General features: G+C 39.5%; 2 protein-coding genes across 4 annotated transcripts in view; one reads left to right on the plus strand and one right to left on the minus strand.

The window, feature by feature from the left end:
• The window catches only part of CRB1 (crumbs cell polarity complex component 1), a 213,046-nt gene that overhangs the window by 186,213 nt on the left and 5,585 nt on the right, over window positions 1-21,248 (plus strand). The gene's annotated exons all lie outside the window — the stretch shown is intronic.
• Window positions 566-21,248, minus strand: part of DENND1B (DENN domain containing 1B) — a 253,889-nt gene continuing 233,206 nt past the window's right edge. For all 3 annotated transcript variants that reach the window (XM_054037265.1, XM_054037262.1, XM_054037263.1), the window contains 3 exons: window positions 13,797-13,885; window positions 12,185-12,401; window positions 566-9,374 (listed from right to left, as the gene is read on the minus strand). In XM_054037265.1, coding sequence (XP_053893240.1) covers window positions 8,817-9,374; window positions 12,185-12,401; window positions 13,797-13,885 — 864 coding nt within the window. In that variant the 3' untranslated portion in view covers window positions 566-8,816. The remainder of the gene's footprint in view (window positions 9,375-12,184; window positions 12,402-13,796; window positions 13,886-21,248) is intronic.

Raw genomic sequence — 21,248 nt, forward strand, 5'->3', positions numbered from 1 at the left:
TTATCACTTCAAAAGTTTTTTTTTTTTTTTTTTTTTTTTCTCTTAATTAATTGGCCTCTCAGAGTTAGTAAGACAACTCCCACCTGTTTATGCTCTCTGTATGTGTGTATATATATCTCCTCATTATATGTTCCATTCTATATGCATCCGAAGAAGTGGGCTGTAGTCCACGAAAGCTTATGCTCTAATAAATTTGTTAGTCTCTAAGGTGCCACAAGTACTCCTGTTCTTCTTTTTGCTTTGCTGCTGGCTCTCCCTATGTAGGCCTGATCAAATCACTTAACATTTCTGAGTCTAGCTTGGGGATAATGTGCATATGAACTGCCGATCTCCCAGGACATGATGATAGTTAATAGTTATACACTTTGAAGATGCATTATATAAATGCTAATTATTAATAATAAACACTTGATTAACTTCTCCAAAATGGGTTGTGAAAAGCTCATAGTATAACATCACCATATTGTTTTAAACTACCCTTTTGATGGAAAAAGATCACATCCTTTCGCATAAGATATGTAAATCAGATCACTACATCCAACAAAAACCTGCACACCACACTCGCTTTGATTTTGGTACATTTTATTGTATAACACAATGTGGGGCACTTTATGGTAATGTGGAGTTCACCAAAAATTTTGCACTGACATTATCACTTGGAAAAAACACAATTTATTGTACATATACAGTGTGCTACTGGTAGTAGTCTAAGGTCTGGTCTGTAATTCTGGAGATGACTTCATATGACTGTAGGCTAAAGTGTGCAACAGCACAGAGTAAAGTCCTAAATTTGGTGGCAGTTTTAATAAAAGCCAGTGACTGATCCTATTTATAAACATGTTAGAACACAGTGTTAACAATTTATTTAAATACCTCTGTGATTATTAAAAGGATCAATAAAAACATTACATCTCAAAACATCCTGGACTTCATGTTATTTCCTGTAAGTAATTAAAGATGTCCCTACTGGCCCATAAGAGCTTTATAAAGACTTTTTCCAAAGATGGATAAAAAAAGCTCTGAAAAAAGTTTAGGAATAATGCCAGGATAGGTTATTACTCTTTGTTCAATGCTGATGCTTTTTCCTGCTCTCTTTCAGACACAGATTAAAAAAAACAGTTATTTCCTTGAACAAATGAAACATTTTTACTTATCTTCTCCTGAACAAAATGGTGAATTAACACAATATATGCTTCTTTGTGTGTTGCATCCAAAACTAACTATTCCACAGTGCTTTATCGCCTCATTCAAGTAAATTAATTTAAACCAGTTCTCGACAGAAGCTTTAAGGTTAAAACAAAATGTACATCAATACATAATTTAATTTACAAAAAATTAAAAGGTACTGGCAACAATTGATTTAAGCAATGATTTATCACAATTAGGGCTGTCACAAACTAGATTCTGGATATACATACAGTAACCACCATAAATTATTATCTAGCATTGATTATATTGATTATATTGAGAATAGATGCTTAACTTGTTAAAAAAAATCAAATGATAAACTAAGCATCAGAAGTTCTAAATGTATAAACAGAAATGACTCCCACTATGTTCTTGTAACATACTGTGAGTAGAATATAGACATTATTACTTTTGCTTTTTTGTTTATTAATCATTGCTGAAACCAGGTTTATTATAGTACAATAACATGACAAACACAATCATTTCCAGTCACATTTGGAGATGCACATTTGCCAGGTGACAATGTACTGTTTATATTTTTATCATACAACCATATTAGAATGCTACATGTAATTTTATACAGTTCCAAAAATACGATCTCAAGGATCTGCTTGAAGAGCAGATGTGCATATTTGCTGGAACTAAATTACTTTAAAAAAAAGGAAAAATATTGCACAAAATCCAGTAATTTTTTGAAAGTCAATACGTGTCCCTCCACATCCAAGTAGCTCCCTTATTTTAACAGAAACATAACAGCATTTTACACAATCAGAATCAAATATCAATTTACTTGAATTTCACTTCTGTTGTTCCAGGGCTAATACTGTTAGTGGATTCTAAATGTGAATCCTGTTAAAAGTGACCTAAGTAATGTACAAACTAGCTTCTGTTGAGCACATTTTACTGTAGTAAAACCTGGGATATAGTTCATAATTTGAACTTTTCATCTCAACTACAGCTGGGCAAAATTTTTCAACCTAAACTTGTTTTGGTGAAAAATGCAGATTCAGCGACATCAAAACATTTAATGAATTTGTGTAACTTCACCTAATTATTTTGGTTGAAACCCCCGGCCCTGCTAAAATCCCACAGGCTCACCTGACAGGTGGCAGATCCCTGTTCAAACCCGTTCTCCCACCTCCCAGGGGAGTACCCTAACCACTGCGCTAAAAGTTACATGAGAGGTCCTTTTCCTCTGCTTCCTCTCGCTGTTCTGTATAAGCCCATCTATGGGGGCCTGATTCAGTGGGCAGCCTTTGAGCATGCCTACTGGATTGGACCCCTCAGGCAAGTTCAACGCTGAAAGCTTGTTTTCTCCTGGTTTGTGTATCATTCTGGGGCTTACGCAGGAAATAGGTGTCCGGTTGCCCATGGGAAGGAAGCACTGTGTGTGCTCAGAGGCAGAAACATGGGCTCCTAGGGAGTCCAGTGAGTTTAGGTGCCTACAGAGTTTCAGTGGGAATATTGGGCATAGCCGTGATCCCAAAACTGGAGACTTAGGCACCTAACTCCTTTTGGGTAGTCAGCCCATGGTGCCCCATGTGACAATAAGCATCTGCTAAGACAGAAACCCCTATGTAAACCCCTCAGAACTGCCATAGTCCTTGAAATAGTATTGACAGGGAGGATGGATGGCAAAGCTTCCATGGATCAGCAGTTGTGTAGACTCCTTGCTCCTAAATGGGCTACTAATGTAAGTTTTTATTACACAAAGGGACACATTTTCAAAAGGGCCTCAACCTAGAATCTAGTTTCCCTGCATGAAGTTTTGTTCCCTCAATCAATTACATGCACATAAAACAGATTATAGACATTTACTTACCAATATGATTTGAGGGTTGCACAACTGATTGTTCTGTAGAACTGAACCCACAATTAATTGTGGATGGAAAATTAGAAGCTATTTAACTGGTTTAAAATTTCTTTGCCTAGAAATATATAATTAACAATAACACGGGGTTAGGAAAAACTCATTCTACAGCCTGAAAGACATACAAACCCAAATTTTGAAATCTTAAAAAATTTAACAGTTAGGTAGGATTTCAAAGTTGCTCAGTGTTGCTCTAAGTTTGCTCCCACTAAAGTCAATGTTAAAATGCCCATTGACTTCCCTGAAAGCAGAGTCTAGCTAATGCTGAGACTTTGTGAAAATCCCACCTTTAGCCAATCAGTAATATCACTCTCAGAAATGCTATGTGACTGTGAAGGTTTCAGTCAGGACAATTATTTCACAGCGTCTCAAACTACACTCTTCCTTCAAAACAAGGCTATACGTGACAATACCCCAAAACATGGCACTGTGACTGACACACTGTCCTCAATCATCTCCTGTACAGATCTCTCTCCGCATGCATACAGGGAGGGCAGGGATTGGCATTGGTTCTGTCCATCCCTGGACTTCTGTAAAGAATTTTCACAGTATTGGGGATCTACACATGGAGAGATGAGAAGGCTATAATGGGGGCCACTGATCATCCTTCCCCCTATGTGGGATTTGATGAAAAGGCTTCATTGGAGTCATGCTGCAAAACAGCTGGCGTGAGACAAGGCCCAGGATTACAGAATACCCACTGAGATCCACAGGTTCTGGGGGCTGAACCCTCTGCTCATGGGTTGAGGGGCCCGGCTGTATCACCCCAATGGAACAATACAGGGAAAAGTCAGAGAGGGGAATCCTGAAGAGTGTCTCTCCCTTCCCCTGATGCTCTCACGTTGTTTTTTTCTAAGCAGAATGGGGATATGGCTCACTTCATGGAGGCACGGTGCATAATCTATTAGAGATGAACCGAAGACCTGAAATTCAAGTCCCAGTGTAACTGACTAGGTCAGGACTTTGTCCCTAAGTATGGATAAGAGAGTGCAATGTTAAATCAAACAAAATCTCATATTTCCCTCATGGGGGGAAAATGGGAAGCTCATAAAGATACTGATTCAGCTAAAAAACAAGTGCCTCTACTGGAGTCCTGAGCAGCTTTTTACTGAACTGAGTTCAGCTCTCACCAGTAGATGGAGATTAATGCTGATGCTTTAGAAGGCATTAGGAGAATTCACACAGATGAGAATAGTTGAAAACTTGTAAAATCCTTGACATGGACAATTTTTCTTACCATCGGACTCTCTATGATAATCAAAATACTGTAGACATGGCCTACAGACAGACTGATACTGCACTAAGAACAGAGTAGAGCTGTGTTGGCTGGAGCTAGAGTTGCTACTCTATTTGATAAATTTGGCATGGTTAACTGGTTTTTTGATTGTTAATATGGAAGATGCCTGGTAATTTTGTATGTTTAAATAAGGCACCAATATTAGCCTTTCAAAAAGACCTTTGATATCAAGTGGTAAAGAATCTAAAAATGTGGCTAAATTTAAATTAATCAGACATAGACAACGAGGCTATATTTTAAGGTATGTAGGTTCAAAAAGAAGGAAGACACAATAGTCAAAATATTGTAAACATTCTACGAATCACATCAGCAATATGGGAAGGATTTGACATTAGTGTGGCAACCCTAACACATTCATGGCTATTGCAATCAAAAATAATTAAAAAAGTTGAATTTTAACAGCCATCTATTAACTTTCTATTTCTGCAATTTCACTTATCAGAGACATGAATATTACTTATAAAACAATAACCCATCAAGGCATCAATGTTGTACAATTCCCAAATCATTTTTTTCAGTGCTATACTCCTAATAATCATTAAAGGGACATTAGCAACCCAGTATGGCCTACAAATTCTCCTCCACTGAAGTGCCTAAGGGAGTCGGGTGCCCAACTCCTATCAAAAGTCAGTGAAAGCTGGTCCATTAGATGTTTTTGAAAACCCCATCCTTAAATCTCATGCTGCATTCCTGAAAGATGCTTTTATAGATTTAAAAGTAAACATGACTAGAATTTCTGATAACCTTATTTTTTCCTCCAAGACAGAAACTGATAATTCTCTAAGATATAAAAGCATTTAATATAACATTGTACAAATGTGCATAGTGCCTATTATCCTAGTATATTCCTGTCTTTTCACATTAGCTCATTCTGATTCCTCCTAGCCCTACCCAAGAATTCACTTCACCTACTGCGATATGGTGTGCACCCCACACCAGCCCTAATAGGGTGAATGAGGGCCTGAGACACTAATTAGGTCACCTGACATCACCTGAGAGAAGGAGGGCCAGGGTTAATTGAGAGGGAAGCCCAGCTTGGGGGAGGGCTGGGCCAGCACTAAAAAACCAAGAGGTTGAAAGCAGCAGGCAGCTTGCAGGTAAAGGAGTCCGCAGTTGCTCCCCTGGGAGGAGGGAGGTCTCCCGGAGCAAGGAGGAAGTCCAGGGCGAGAGTAAGCTCTGGGATCCTTTCCTGGTGTAAGGAGTCTGGCAAGAGGCTAGGAGGGGTGAAGTAGCCACGGAAAGTACAGTAGGCTCCAGTAGTAAACCGAGAACCAGGAAAGAGAAGATACAGAGGCTTGGTAGGAAGGAGACTGGGGAAACAGTGCCAGGGAATGGGAATGAAGACCTGGATTGCTGGTTATAAGGTCCCTGAGCTGGAACCTGGTGTAACAGGTGGGTCCGGGTTCCCCTGGTATAGTGGCACAGAGCCAGAGGAGGGCTGAATGCATCTGGCAACAGCATTTGGGCAATTGTCCTATTGGACTTTGTAAGTCCACCGGAAGGGGTGGACTAAATAGTAACCTAGCTGGAGGGCCAAGTTACTTGAAGAAGGGCTATTGCAGAGCAAGCAATGAGCAGCAAGGGGGCATGCGATGCAGCAAGAGCGACTTTCCCTGACCTATATACAAGGAGGCACACTACCAGAGAGTGGCAACCCTGTTAAACCTACAAAGGAGAGCAGGTTTCAGAGTAGCAGCCGTGCTAGTCTGTATCCGCAAAAAGAACAGGAGTACTTGTGGCACCTTAGAGACTAACAAATTTATTAGAGCATAAGCTTTCGTGGACTACAGCCCACTTCTTCGGATGCATAGGAAAGGAAAGCAGCCTTCTCAAGAGTGGGACTGTACACAGGACCACCACCCAACAGGAAAAGAATACTGTATTCAGTTGAATCTGGGAATTAAGGTTCGCAAAATGCAGTTACATAAATAAGAATCCAACTGAACATTTCATTTTTCTAGTGTTATCAGAGTAACAATCAAACGAGAAGTGCTAAGAGATTGCTAGGACTTTTCTTTTTCCCGTCTTATCCTAAATCCACCTAACAGCACAGCATAACCTACTTGGGTACTGATTCAGGACCAACAAAGAAAAATGCCACTTCCAGATTCCCTGTACAACCTCCTGCAACATCTTGTGTTTTCCTTCGAGCTCCCCATTTAAACACTGTTCAGACCTGACACTTCCTATTTCTTGATATCTGATAACCCAGCTAAAATGTTTAATAGTTTATGGGTTAATAATAATTTTGGTCCTCAGTAACTCAAACACAGTTTTGCCAAGTGCCACTTTTTGGGATAACACAAATAAAGACTCCACTTGCATCTCAGATCCTATGGTGATCGGTACTACAGAAAACTCTAAGACAGATCAGGAGGCAAATCTTACCATCATCCTCAGCACCAATAAGCTGCTGAGGTCCTCTTCAGAAATATATACTGAACACACCTATAAAAACTTTCATGTTCTAATCAGCCAAGGACATTGTATTATGAATTGTGAGTCCACAACCCGACCCTTTCCCTTGCACGTAAAACGGGGCACTTTGGTGAAGGGGCCTCATACCATTACCCAGTCATGCGGCCCATCCTCACCAGTGGTGTTGCTAAAATCTGCCTCCCTGCTCCTTTTCACCCATCTGGAATCTGTAGTTTGGGATACAAGACCTTCTTTTACAATGCCAGGGATGTTGCCAACAAAGTTATGTGAAATGACAAGATAGTATTAGACACTAGATCTCATGGGCAGAGCATCAGCCACCGCCCCCCAACCTCCCCAAAGGGATCACACACCAATTCCCTTGAGCCACCTGACATAACCGATTGCCTGATGCTCATGGTGATAAAACGGGAAAAGAAAAGCCAAATCGCATTAGCCAAGAGGAAACTTCCTTTGTAAACCCAAACGTGACAACTGGTGTTAACCTGTGCAGTGATCCACTACCAAAGTACTGCAGCCCAACCTGCCCCTAACCCCTGACTTCTTCAACTTGCTCTCCTTGGTCTGTGCTGAGGATACCACTAAGCCGTCCTTGCCGCAGAAGAAGATTCCTGCTGTTGGTGAGGAAGAGTGGGAGAGCATTCCTCGCAATGACAAATCCTGTTATTCCTTGCTTTGGGTTACACATGCCAATAGACAGTATTCAAAGTTGCCATTTTTGGCCTAGTGTGGTTCACCCCAGAATGTACTCGTTCTGATCCACAGAGAGTATGGGACAAAGAGGGGTGGACAAGGACAATGAATAGATGTGCTCCACTCAGGGAGGAATCTACTTTTTGAAATTTAAATACAGAAATATCCTTTAGGAATGCTACCTTCTCGAAGGAGGATAAACATTTATGCCTAAATATAGTACATGCAGCATCCATTTAATTCCCTTCCTTGTAATTGCAAAAAGATTCTCTGGTACATGAGAGTGGGGTATTTGCATTCTTAATTGCTGAACCAATTACTTTTGATGTCTAGTGTTATAAGTAATCTTCATTCACTGCTCTTTAAAATACTGCACAGCTCAACTAAACAAAACTCCAAAGAAGAAAAGCAATAATGTAATGTTTCTTTTAAAGGTGGCTTGTAAAAATCAAATGGTCATGTTCAGCAGTGGCACAAATTAATTTTAGTACAGAATTATTAAATTGTAGAAATTTAAAAAATAGCAATAAAATCTATCAATTTCACGTACACTTTCCTTTCTGAAAATTCCTAGATGAAAACGTCTCCATTGAGACACTGGATAATATGTCTTTAAAGTGCCTTAGTTGTAAACAGAAGTTAAGTAACTTCACATTGTAATTCAGCACTTCATAAGAGAAAAGTATGCACCGCCTTTTCAAGGTCTGGAAGACATGGCCACAGTTTCTGTTTATAACAAGCTCCCTATTAGTCACAAGAGATCCTTTAGTTTAGAAAAGGTCTTTTTCCCCTTTGCTCAAGCAGATACCTGCCATGGAAAATCATTATTGCTCTTCTGAATGTTTGCAAGTCATCTTCTAAGATATTTAAACCTTTTCCCAAATGATTAAGGCAATTAAATCATTACAAACATCGATATTTGTAAGTTTCAGACAAATCTAAACTGTTTTTGTTCATTTCATGCCCAACAGGATTAATACAGTACCTTCAGTACCTGGATATATGCAAAGGCGATACACTTCCTGCTGCACAAAGGAACATTAGTAAGCACCATGCACCAGTTGTATATTTCACATACATACAAACTAGTACCTGATTTAAGAGTGCATTAGTATATTTAGTTCCATCTTGTGGACTTAAACACAGCCAAGAAATTAACTGAGAAACATATAAGCAGATGTCTAAATCCATGTACTAAACAAACAGAAGTATTTTAAAATGTAAAAGTAATTATTCCTTTGTGATCTTTTGGTTATCATGTATTACGTGGACTCCTGAGTAGTCTCTCTTTAACCTCTCATGGAAGTAGTTTCTCCTCTCAAAGTTCCCTTACACTTTATTTCCACTGCTATTACTGGAGTAATTATCCTCTGAAATGTTTAAACTGTGGTGGAAAGCAGAGGTCATTTTACATAATGACACAACTTCATGAAGAAGCCCGCTTTCTTCTGGGGTTTCCTTTCCTTCATCCCCTTCTTTTTGCCAAGGAATTAGAATGGATGGATGTTGACAAAGGTTCACTGGGAGCTGATCCTCTGAGGTATTGCTTAGTGTTTCATTCGGTTTTATCTTCCTATGGAAGGAGTCATCTACTTGGGAAAATTCCAGAGAAGCAAGCTGTGCAACTGATCGTGTTGGAGAAGTTGACTTCACAAAATCTTTAGAGAAATCCACATGGTCAGCACTAAGGATTTTGTCACTATTTTCCTCCTGCAGCACAGAGACAGATTCCATCTGGTCACTAAAATCAACTTGCTTTCTTGGCGATGGAGGGAGCTGTTTCCCCTGGAGAACACTATCATCCTGACCCAGATTCCACTCCACTGGATCATTAGTACCACTACAGAGCAGAGCGAGGTTGCTCTCACTAGGTGCACTAGACTTGTTCTGAAACAAAGAACATGTGTTGTTATAGTTAATGTCACAAGAAGAACCCTGGCACTCGCGTCACTGAAAGAAAAATCCTGTGTTCATGAAAGGATATACATCTCCTGGATTTCCGTAGATACAGAACGGCATAGCAGGGAAACTGCAATGCAAGCTTTTTGACACTGCCTCATCCCGACGTTTAAAGATCACCTCTAGGAATGACAAAGGAGTTCAGTCTCCATTGCCCATTCAACCTTGACCACACAGCTGTGCAGTAAACAAAGGTATAGCCTGTGTCAACTGCAATGGTGGTTTTGCATTATGAGATAAGAAATTGAGATTCAGACCCATGGCCACTGTTGGCAGTGTTGGTCCCAGGATATTAGAGAGACAAGTGGGTGAGGTAATATCTTGTATTGGACCAATTTCTGTTGGCGAAAGAGACAAGCTTTCAAACTCCACGGAGCTCTTCTCCAGGTTTGGGAAAGATATTCCCAAGGTCACTGCTAAATGCAAGGTGGAACAGGTTGTTTAGCGTAAGTAGTTAAAACACACTGTAAGACCTTTCAAGGTGAATTGGACAGTTAACTCGTCTCCAGTCATAGGACAAAAAAGGGGGGTTAGTGGGTTACAGATTGTTGTAATAAGCCATAAATCCAATGTTTTTATAAGACCAGGATTTTTAGTGTCTAGCATAGTTATGACTTTAAGATCCTGGGCTCATCTCTTGAAGTGCTGTGCAGGTTTCCTTTGAGGATGAGGACTGACAGGTCAGATATAGAGTGATCACTTTGTGAAAAGTGTTCGCCCCTGGGTGAATAGGGTGTTTTTGTCTTTTATCACTTTTCTGTGTGAGTGCATTCGAGAGCGTAGTGATTGCCTAGTTTCACCTCATAGTTGTTATTGAGCCATTTAGTGCATTGGATGAGGTACACTACATGTTGTGATAGGCATGTGTAGTACCCACAGATCTTGAAAGGTGTGTTGTGGAGGACATTGCTCATTGTAGCAGAAGAGATATGTCTACAGGTTTTGCATCTGTTGTTCTGGCAGGGTCTGGTGCTGCTTTGAATTGGTATGTCTGATCTCTGGGGAGCTTGCTTCTGATAATGATGTTGAGGGGTTGTTTGAAGGCCAGAAGAGGGGGTTTGGGAAAGATTTCTTTTAGGATGTGGTCCCCATGGGTTGTAATTGTTTAATGATACTTCATGTGGGTTCCAGTGTGGAATGGTAGGTGACAACTAGAGGTGTGTGGTCAGGGGTTCCCCCTCTCCCCCGTACAGAAGCAGATTTTCCTGGGGTATAGCTACTTCCACATTGTATTTAGCTGTGACAGTCTGAGTACATTTCTCGGATCTGAAGAAGAGCTCTGTGTAAGCTCAAAAGCTTGTCTCTTTCACCAGCAGAAACTGATCCAATAAAAGATCACCTCACCCACCTTGTCTCACCCATAATCACTGGGATTTCTATTCTTCGTTTCAGTAATCAGTTACACACACATTTATTATACACCTCTACCCTGATATAACGCTGTCCTCGGGAGCCACAAAATCTTACCACGTTATAGGTGAAACTGCGTTATATTGAACTCGCTTTGATCCACCCGAGTGCGCAGCCCTGCCCCCCCTGGAACACTGCTTTACCACGTTATATCCAAATTCGTGTTATGTCGGGTTGCGTTATAATGGGGTAGAGGTGTACATGTTTTAGTTCACAAACAAAATGGACATTTTATTAATGCAATCCTTGTGTGGTGCTTATAACATCAATGTTGATATGGATTAGCATCAGAGTTAATTGTTCCAGCCAATGATCGCTAATATGGGAGTGCTTTTGACAACAGCAAATCTTAAGCACCAAAACACAGGAGTTGGAATTTACAGATACAAAAGTATTTTGACAGTGGCCACCAACACCAGGGAGCTGATTTGATGAAGATTTTAAAGATTCAAGCAGAAGCTCTGCTTTTGCCCTGGGTCCAATGGGACTGTGAACTGAATTAGGGCTGGTCCACACTGGGGCAGGGGATCGATATAGGAAACGCAACTTCAGCTATGAGAATAGCGTAGCTGAAGTCGAAGTTTCCTAGATCGAACTAAATTTACTTACTGCAGGTCCACGTGGCGCAGGCAAGCTCCCCCGTTGACAGCGCTTCCTCCTCTCTGCGAGCAGGAGTTCCGCAGTTGACGGGGGAGCGCTTCTGGGATCGATTTATCGCGTCCAGATGAGACGTGATAAAACGATCCCAGAAGATCGATCTCTACCCGCCGAATCGGGCGGGTAGTGTGGACCTACCCTTAGAGGCCTCGAGTGGGCAGACCCATTTGCAGGATGGAGCCTTAAACTGCTACACTGAAAATGAAATGGTTTCTAAAGCAACGACTACTTGGATCCAACGACTTAAACAAGCTGGGAAACTGCCCCAGAGTGATATACTTATACCTACTTTCAATAGGGGAGACCAAATTAATATTAACAGCCTCTAGAACTATAACTGAGACCAATTCCTGCCCAGGGGATAGAGAGAGAGAACATAAGAAGCCTGTGCAGTAGGATTCCCAACTAGCCCTAGATGTGGTTACCGCTTCTAATGGCACACCATTGATAAGCTGGCTAGGAGTATACCCAAATCTTCAGCTGATGTGCATTCATACTGTGGCTATCAGCATGAGTTTGTTAGAAAAACATGCTTCTCTTTTTTGGAGCAGCAGCAAGGCACAGTTGTGACCATATGAACCATTCTTCTATAAACTGGCCATAACTGCAGCTTCCACTAGCTTCTATTCTAAATTAATGAGGTTGTTTTACACATGAAAAAGGTGACTAACCATAGCCTTATAATCAATATCGTCCGTTGATCTAAAGAAATCCAGGCTCTTTGCTCCTGAGAGCTTTCCTTGATCTGAACTGTGTGTGCTCAGCGAGTCCAAAATCTCTCCCAGCAAGTCCATTTCTCCTGTGTGATAAGACTTTACTCCTGTTTCACCAGAATCATCACTATCATAAAAATAAGCGGAGGCTTCCTCGCTGTCTTCAGACGATAACCTAAAAACAATAAACTTTCCATCAGCTAAAAACATAAAATATTTTATGATGTCAGAATGGCAACTTCTGTAAGTAAATAAGGATAGCTTATTCAGTGGCCATTTGAATTTGAAAGTGGACTTAACCTGGCGTTTGTTTCGACAATTTCATCTGCAAATAAGAACATGCAGACAGATGTAGGTGCAAGCAGGGAGTAGGTATCTACATGCCCCAGTAACATACAGGAACAAAAAAGGAGGCCAGGTCTTGTAAAGCAAGCATTAAGTAGTGATGGATTTATTTTATGCGTATCATTATGAAAATAATGTTCACAGAGTTCAAACAAACAGCCTTTTAGAATATGGTCTACATATTAACAGCATTTGACTGGAAAATGATAACACAGACACCATTAATAAACAAGGAGAAAAATCCACAACAGACTCCTGTGGGACCCCGCCAGATATATCCCGCCTGTTTGACAGTGAACCACTGATAACTACACTTTGAGTACAACAAGGAGTCTCATGGCACCTTAAAGACTAACAGATTTATTTGGGCATAAGCTTTCGTGGGTAAAAAAACCTCACTTCTTCAGATGCACATAATGTGGGGTTTTTATCCACATAAGCTTTCATGCATCTGAAGAAGTCAGGTTTTTTACCCACGAACGCTTATGCCCAAATAAATCGGTTAGTCTTTAAGGTGCCACCGGACTCCTTGTTGTTTTTGTGGATACAGACTAACACGGCTACCCCCTGATACTTTGAGTACAGTCTTTCAACCAGTTGTGAACTCCCCGTATAGTAATTTCATGAAGACCACACTTCCCTAGTCTGTTTATGAGAATGTTTATTCCCCATATGCCTTACATTTGGGTAGAAAAATCCACAAAACTACCTATTATTCTCCTTCAAAAACTTCCTAAAAGCTCTACATTGCTGTGATGCCTTCAAAAGACTTGACAATGGTTAGGCTGCTTGTGTGCTGAGATCATTGACTTTCATGCTGACCAATATTGTCTCCTTGTTTTCTGGCACTACTCATCTATTTGTTTGTATCAGTCTGTTGTCTCTTGTCTTGCATGTAGATATAAGCTCTTTGGGAGAGGGACCATACTTTTGTTGAGTGTACAGTGCCAAGCACAAAGGGGTTCTAGTCCATGACTAGGGCTCCTTGGTGCTATAATAATACAAATAAATAATAGTAATAATATGCTGCCCCTGTTTCTCTGCTACTAAAAGTAGGATTTTATTTCCATATTAGACACTAGAACATGTAGCAATTTTTGGGTCAGGAGTCACACTGGCAAAATATTCACTCATGTGAACTCAACTGGTTTAAAAATCCATTTGTGGGACACACTGACATACATATAGTCTCTCTCTGTCTCACACACACACACAGGTTGCTTACTTGCTTGTTCTGTCCATTTCATCATCGTCATCGTCATCCAGTGCAGAATCATGATTGCTGACATTGGTAAGATGTTGGTTGAAACGCGTCTGGAGAGGAAAAATTAACATTGTGATCCTTCTTTATTTTCTTGCCTTTTGATCACTGTTCATTTGGGGTCTCACCACGCTCTACTCATTTATTTCAATGAGAGTAGAGGCCCTAGAAGAATTGAGCCCTTGATGGGGAGCATTATGTATTGATAAGGGAGGTCCTTTAGGGATTCTCAAAGGATGACCAAAAGAACTCAAACATCACCAATAAAAGAGTAAACAATGCAGTACATTTTTCTTTATGGACATAGATAGCCTAATAATTCATGTAAACCCTTTACACTAGTTGAAGAAGTTGAAGATGAAGAAGCTGCACTGAAAAGCACGGGCTATTTTTTCTTGCAAGTATCTTAGACAAATAACTGTGGTTCAGTGTCTCCAGACATAAACTTTAGAACTTCACACAAGTACAAGTGGCTAACTGTATATGAGAAATTAAGTCATTTCTGGAATAGTGAATATTAAATGAAGCATGAGGCTCTTTATGTATCTTCTTTACCATGTAGAATGCAGAATTCTGTTGAAGTGTTTTACTCTACTTGAACAAATGTCTCAATTACCTTAATAAAAGCTCTGGGACAGAAATTTTGGTGACTTGTACAATGGAAAGGGCAGAAACCTGCCCCCAAATTTTATGCATCTTTAATACTTATGTGACAATTAACATACGCAGAAGAACCACAGAAAAGATCTTCACATATCAGAAAACTGACCATTGTGAAATGTGTGCGAAGTCAAAGTACCTATGTTAGCTAACTTAAAAAAAACAAAACAAACCAACCATACACTACTATAGAGAAGTGCTACTGCCAGAAATCTGTACACCATTATGGCAGATGGTTCAGTGAATGTCTAAACTTACAATGAGTCCCTATTGTTGAGAAAGTGTGGCCTTTTTCTCAAACTGCTTGGAAAAGCTCACTGAAGATTTCACTATGCCACCTAGTACAGATGCTGCCACAATGAACTAGAACATTGTTCTACATAAACACCAACACAGTGTATACAATACTTTTTCTTCTCCATGAGTGTCTCTGGGTATATACATTGCAGGTTACCACAAATATGTTTTTCTTCAAGACTGAATGACAAGAAATGTTTTAATTTATGCAGCTAAATTTTGTTGTACTTTTTTCATGGATCTTAGTCTTTTCCGCACTGCTTTACCACAGAGAGGAAACATATGGCCCTTAATGACTTACCAGTTAATAAGAATGTAAGAATGGGTCTGACCATACTGGGTCCATCTTCTAGCCTAATATCTTGTCTCCCAAAAGTGGCCAATGCCAGATGCTTCAAAGGGAATGAACAGAACAGGACAATCATCAAGAGATCCATTCCCTGTTGTTCAGTCCCAGCCTCTGGCAGTCAGAGGCTAGGGACACCCAAGAGCATGGGACTGCATCCCTGACCATCTCGGCTAACAGCCACTGAGGGACCTAACCTCCATGAATTTATCTAGTTATTTTAACCTAGTTATAGACTTGGCCTTCACAGCATCCCCTGGCAATGTGTTCCACAGACTGACTGTGTATTCTGTGAATTACTGCCTTTTGTTTGTTTTAAGCCTGGGGCCTATTAACTTCATCGGGTGACTCCTGGATTTTGTGTTATGTGAAGGGGTAAATAACACTTCCCTATTCACTTTTCCCCCACACCATTCATGATTTTATACACCTCTATGATATCCCAACCCCATCATCTCTTTTCCAAGCTGAACAGTCTCAGTGTTCCAGACCTCTAATAATTTTTATTGCCCTCTCTGTACCCTTTTCTATTTCTAATATACCTTTTCTGAAAAGATATTATTTATTACTGAGTTTTCTATTTTTAAGGGTGAAATCAGGCAAAGAACCCAGACTAAACTTTACAATGGAACCAATATTTGAGCATGGAACAGAATACTGTACAGTCAATATCTAATGAAACAGTGGACAGCTGACTCGTCAGTGACTAATGCTACTGAAAGTATCTTTTGAAACATATCCTCTTTATGGCTAGCAGCAGTGACACTCAGTTGTCTAAACATTTATCTGTGTTTATCCATTAAAATACTTTGATTCCATAGTATTGGGAATGAATTAATTCTCAATGGAGATTCCCACTGATGTGTCAATTCCAGATAAATTTCTCATTTAATACAAATTAAGGCCTCAATTCTGCAAGTGGCTCTGGAGAGTCCAGTTCTGTAGACACATCAGATTTAGTTGTTGCAACCATAAATCATCTCAGTGATGAAACAAGAAGTCTTCAAGAGAAGAAGGGCTATTCCAAAATGAAGAATTCATTCCATTTTTAAAAAATGCTTACCAAAAATACAAATAAAAAAAGCAACTGCAACAGGCTTTTTATATGGAAGTATTAATTCTATCAACAGAATAAAATCCCATGGGATTACACTGACTGGCTCCTAGAAACAAACAGTACAAATAGTTTCAAAGAGTGAATGCGTCAGGTGAAAAAAAGAAAAAAAAGGTATGTCTTTGGAAAACAGGAACTGAACAAGCTGATTAGAACTGGCATACGCCACAGGGCTTAACAGTTACCCTTGCCGGGGCTCTTTTGAGAGGTCTTCTGAAAGTATTACGGTTTGCCATTACTTTGCACATTAGTGGATACCAGCAGCAATAGTATAGTATACAAAGGCAGTGTAGGACACAACATATGCCGATGAAGTAAATAAAAATGAGAGACATTTCTGCCTTTCCCCTTGACTTTCACTCTCTCTTTGGAGATGGATTTTTGAATTTTTATGGGTGTGGTATTATAGGAGGAAATATTTTTTTTTACATCCAATTGGTGAATGCTAACATAAATAAAATGAGATGTACATAAAAATATTTAAAATGTAAAAGAAAGAAATATATTATAGGCACATTTCCAGGACTAAACAAGCATATTCACAATCATTTAAGGTACCATGAAATAGCCACTGAGACAAAATACAACATATGTTTTTGAATAGATGACTTTCCTTTCAGAGTTGCAATAAAAATGACTAGGAGGGAGGAGTATGTCCAGACTGCTTTGCAAAAAAGAAAAAATCCTCTTAATAAATTCTAAATGGAGAGCCATAAATCTTTTTCAAAGCTCCACTAGATGAAGTGACATAGTATGTGCACCTGCAAAAGCTGTCAAAGTCATTTAAGAAAACCTTCCATTATTGATGAACCCTGCTGTTCGGAGTTATTTAAGCTTTTAATTTCTGTCTTTTCTGCATTTTGAAGTGTGCACACTTTTTATGCCATTTCATAAAAAAAGGGACAGACCTTTGTTTCCTTCCTGATCAGAGTTCTAATAAACAGACCTCTTAAATTCATTACCAGAAAAAAACAAGATCGTAACCCTCCTTTCTTGCTGCACCAAAACTTTATGAAGACTTAATAAAGTGTTGTCATAATTTGCTTTATAAAGCAAGTAAAACTTCCTACAATTACTAAACTCATATGGCACCTTCCAGTTGGTACTGTTTATATAATAAATTTAATAATAAAATCTTCATAAAATTTATATATATACATACACATATATATGTTTCATGCAGTCTAATTTTTTCTTATTTTGTTTATAAGAGTAAAGTGAAGGTTTCTCTGATAGATATCCTCACCTCTTCTGGCTCACACAAATAATTAACTATGTTATCTTTTCCTTCCTATCTGTGAAATATAGTGTAAGTTCCACAAAGAAACAATTTAAGAAATGATCAGTTGGTGGCCTTCATAAGCCACTTCATTGAACCACCCCGTCAAGCTTAACTGGCCTGTACAGAAGCTATGGGAAAGGAGCAATTGTAGCCAGTGCGGGGATGAGTTCAGAGACCCATCTTCAACCCCCAGATGGCATCATGGTGCCTGATGATGTCACTATAGCATGGGCCATTCACCTATCCTGGAGCCTCTATGGAGCACTGGAATTGGTGGGCTGGTGACATATCTGTGATGCTGTTGCTTCTTCCCTACTGTCAAGACATGTTTCCTTTCATCATTAATATATGTTATTTTAATAAGGTTATGACTGCTTAGCCATAATTTTCACAACTCTGTCTTCTCTGGTCTTTGCTTTTTTGGAAAACCTCCATCTTTACAAGGTTTGCTGACTAGAGGACTGAGGTGGATGCTGGCAACTGTGAATAAATCGAAGATTATAGCAGCAACTATAAATATGGACAGACCCAAATAAAATGAGGAAAGTTACAAAAGGAAAAAAGTTCTCTTACATATGATAGTGGTTTCATAAACTTGCTATGATGGCCCCAAAATCTCAAAAATGTAGGAGAAATACATAAATACTAAAGGATTTAAAAGTTAAATTGTTACATTTTTGATTGGGCATGAAAATGTAGGAGAAATACATAAATACTAAAGGATTTAAAAGTTAAATTGTTATATTTTTGATTGGGCATGAAAGCCAAATCTTTGAAATGTTAGTTTTTTTATCTAACACAGGAAGTTTGATAAGGCTACTGCCATTAATTGTCCTCAACATGAGAAACGAATAAGCCTTTGAAAAATGGCAGCTCAAATATAGTTTCACTTTTACTGACTATTCAATATATCAACATTTAAAGTTTTCAACTGTGTTTAAAATAAAATATGTGAAGTAAAGTTTCCTTCTGGTTTAAGATATGAAAGTTACTCATTTAATATGAGAAAGCTAGATAAGGAAAACTCATCAGAAATTCTATTTCTCACAGTCCCCTCCTTCTCCCATCCTATCCAGCAACAAGAATTACAGACAGAAGCAAGGAGGCAAAAAATCAGTTAGTTCAGGGTACTATGTAAGCACTAATCCACACACTCCTTTCCAGTTAGGTACTTCCAGGCTATAGTAAAGGACAATGAGATCATAGGGAAAATACTTTTAGTTACACTCCTCAAGGGCAGACTAGAATGATGCAGGAAATGGGAGGAAAAGAGAAGACTATGACAAATTGGATTACAGTTGAGTAAATTTTCCCTTGTTCAGTGTTCCTCTTCCCCATTATACCAAGCAACCACATTTACAGACAAATGATGTCATAAGAAGTGAGCCACGGCAGTTATGCTTACTTGACAATTGTGCTCAGAGCACCTAATAGCCAATACATTTCAGTAGGCAAGGACTGATCCAACTGGAAATGGCAGATGCAGTTGGAAGGAGATGAACAAATGGCCATGTATCATGTACTTCTGCTCTGACAGTTTGGAACAGTCCACACTGGCCTCATACAAAATGGCATTTGGCTGTTTGCCCTGGACATAAATTAGTAAGATATAGTTCTTAATCTGCCAAAACACTGTAGTTTTGGTACCTTTTGCCACTTGTTACCATCACAAACAGGAAACTTCTAAAACTATGAGTGCAAGATAGAAAATGACTTCAAAACTGCAGAGAAAGACTCTCTGCTGCAGCAAATACAGATAAGGATACAACCTAAGTAAACCAATAGGTTCGTTAACATACAACTCTGAATTAATCCCCAGAACAAACTCAGTGGGAAAGTCAGTGAACTGTCTGGTTTTGAAAGACGCAAACCACCGAAGGAGAAATAATCAGTGAGTTTAATTCCCCACTCTCTGTGGGATATCTTGACAGCAACTGAAATGCTACCTTAAGAGAACCTTACTTATAATTTCAGGGATAGGTCTCTCAAAGTTTGAATGTGGTTCCATGAACCACGGGAAATCTGAAAACTACTTGCTGGTATTTAGGAATCTGCGAGAGAAGGGAATAAAGAAGCTTTGGGGGATAATGATGAGAAACAATTTCTCTACTTTTAATGGGGCTATGAATAGCTCAGAAGGCTGAAGGATGGACCTGGAGAGAATCAATTTAAAGCAGATGTAAAGGTCTTACAGACCTTTCTTGAAATCAGTCAGAATTAAAACAATACTAGACTGGGAGCTGTAGCCCAGATATTAACAAACCTCCTGAAAAACATGAGGACACAGGTTCCATTTCCAGGGATGATTACTGTTATAGTTAATAGAGGCTCATGCTAAACTAGTTCTCTGTGATGATGTCCTTCCCTTAAAGGTAAACTACTTACCCAATGTGTAGGGAAACACGGGGAGGAAGATGAAATTTGGAGATGCAGAGGTCAGGAGGTTGGGGAACCCAGGATGTACAATCTAGCTGTTTTGTGCTGCTCTGATGATACAAAACAGCTGTAAACCCAGCTTAAATGGCCAGAACACTCAGGTTGCTTTGCACTGCTGCTAAGTAGGGTGAAGCAGCCAGAACATATCAGTTAATCTGATCCTAAAATGTTAAAATAAAGAAAAATTGATTTCAGGTTGATACACCATATCTTCAAATCATGAAAAATATTACATGGTAACATTCTCTTTGGGATTTCTGTTAATAGTTCATATACAAAATTATTGCTGTTTTAAAAAAGGGGAAATTACCAGACCAAAAGCTATGTGAAAATAGAGCTAAGGTTAAGGGTACATATGAGTAATTTGGAGTAAAAGAGATTACAGGGATGTTGTAATGATTCCCAGAAAAGCATTATACATTCAGAGCCCCGAGCCAAAGAGACCCTGTCACCTCTGCTGGCTAGAATGTGGGAGGAGGAAGATAGCCTATCAGCACCAAGCTCCCTCCATGGGAGGGCATCAATCCCAGAGTGGGAATAACTCTTCCAGAAAGGTCATGAGAAGGGTCATTGCCATGAGAAGCTGGGCAACACCCTGATGGTGGGCATAGATTTCATCCAGTATACATAAGCCCAAATTGGGAAGCATGGAGGCTCTGAAAACAAAGAGGGCTGATATGCTGGTAGTTTTGGCATTGATAATATTACCAACCCCAAACATACAAAAGTCATGATTTTTGGGGCCGAATGTTTGCACTTGGCTTAAAAATCATGAGGGTTGTTTTTTTACCAAAATAATTGATGTTGGATTCTTTTTATTTCCATTCTGATTTTTGAAGCCTGCTGAGGCTTCACGTTTTCACACAACCATGAGGACTAGAAACTTTTTAAAAAATGAAAACTGAGATTCCATGAGCTGAGGCTTTAGGAACAGACCCAAATAAGACTTGCAATAAAACCAGAAGAGTTGGCAATATTGCATCAGCTGCAACCCTGTCACGCAGACCTACAGGCTCTGTTAGAGCCTATCCGGATGAGGAACTCTCAGACTGACTGTGCAATCTAAGAAGCTAATCTATGTTGCGGGGAAATGGAGTTCAGCCTTAGGTGTGATTCCAACATCATCTCAGTTCAGAGTCCATGATCAGAAGATTTAATCATGAGGAGGAAATCTTCCTGCTAGTTCCATTTACATTTATCCCTTCCAGCTGCCAACTCTACTAGCTGTAAGGTCTCGACAGGAAAGGATTTTTTCTGTTGCTCTTCTTCTCCCTGCTTTTT

The sequence above is a fragment of the Malaclemys terrapin genome, chromosome 8, assembly GCF_027887155.1.
Source record: "Malaclemys terrapin pileata isolate rMalTer1 chromosome 8, rMalTer1.hap1, whole genome shotgun sequence".
NCBI classification, from domain to species: domain Eukaryota; kingdom Metazoa; phylum Chordata; order Testudines; family Emydidae; genus Malaclemys; species Malaclemys terrapin.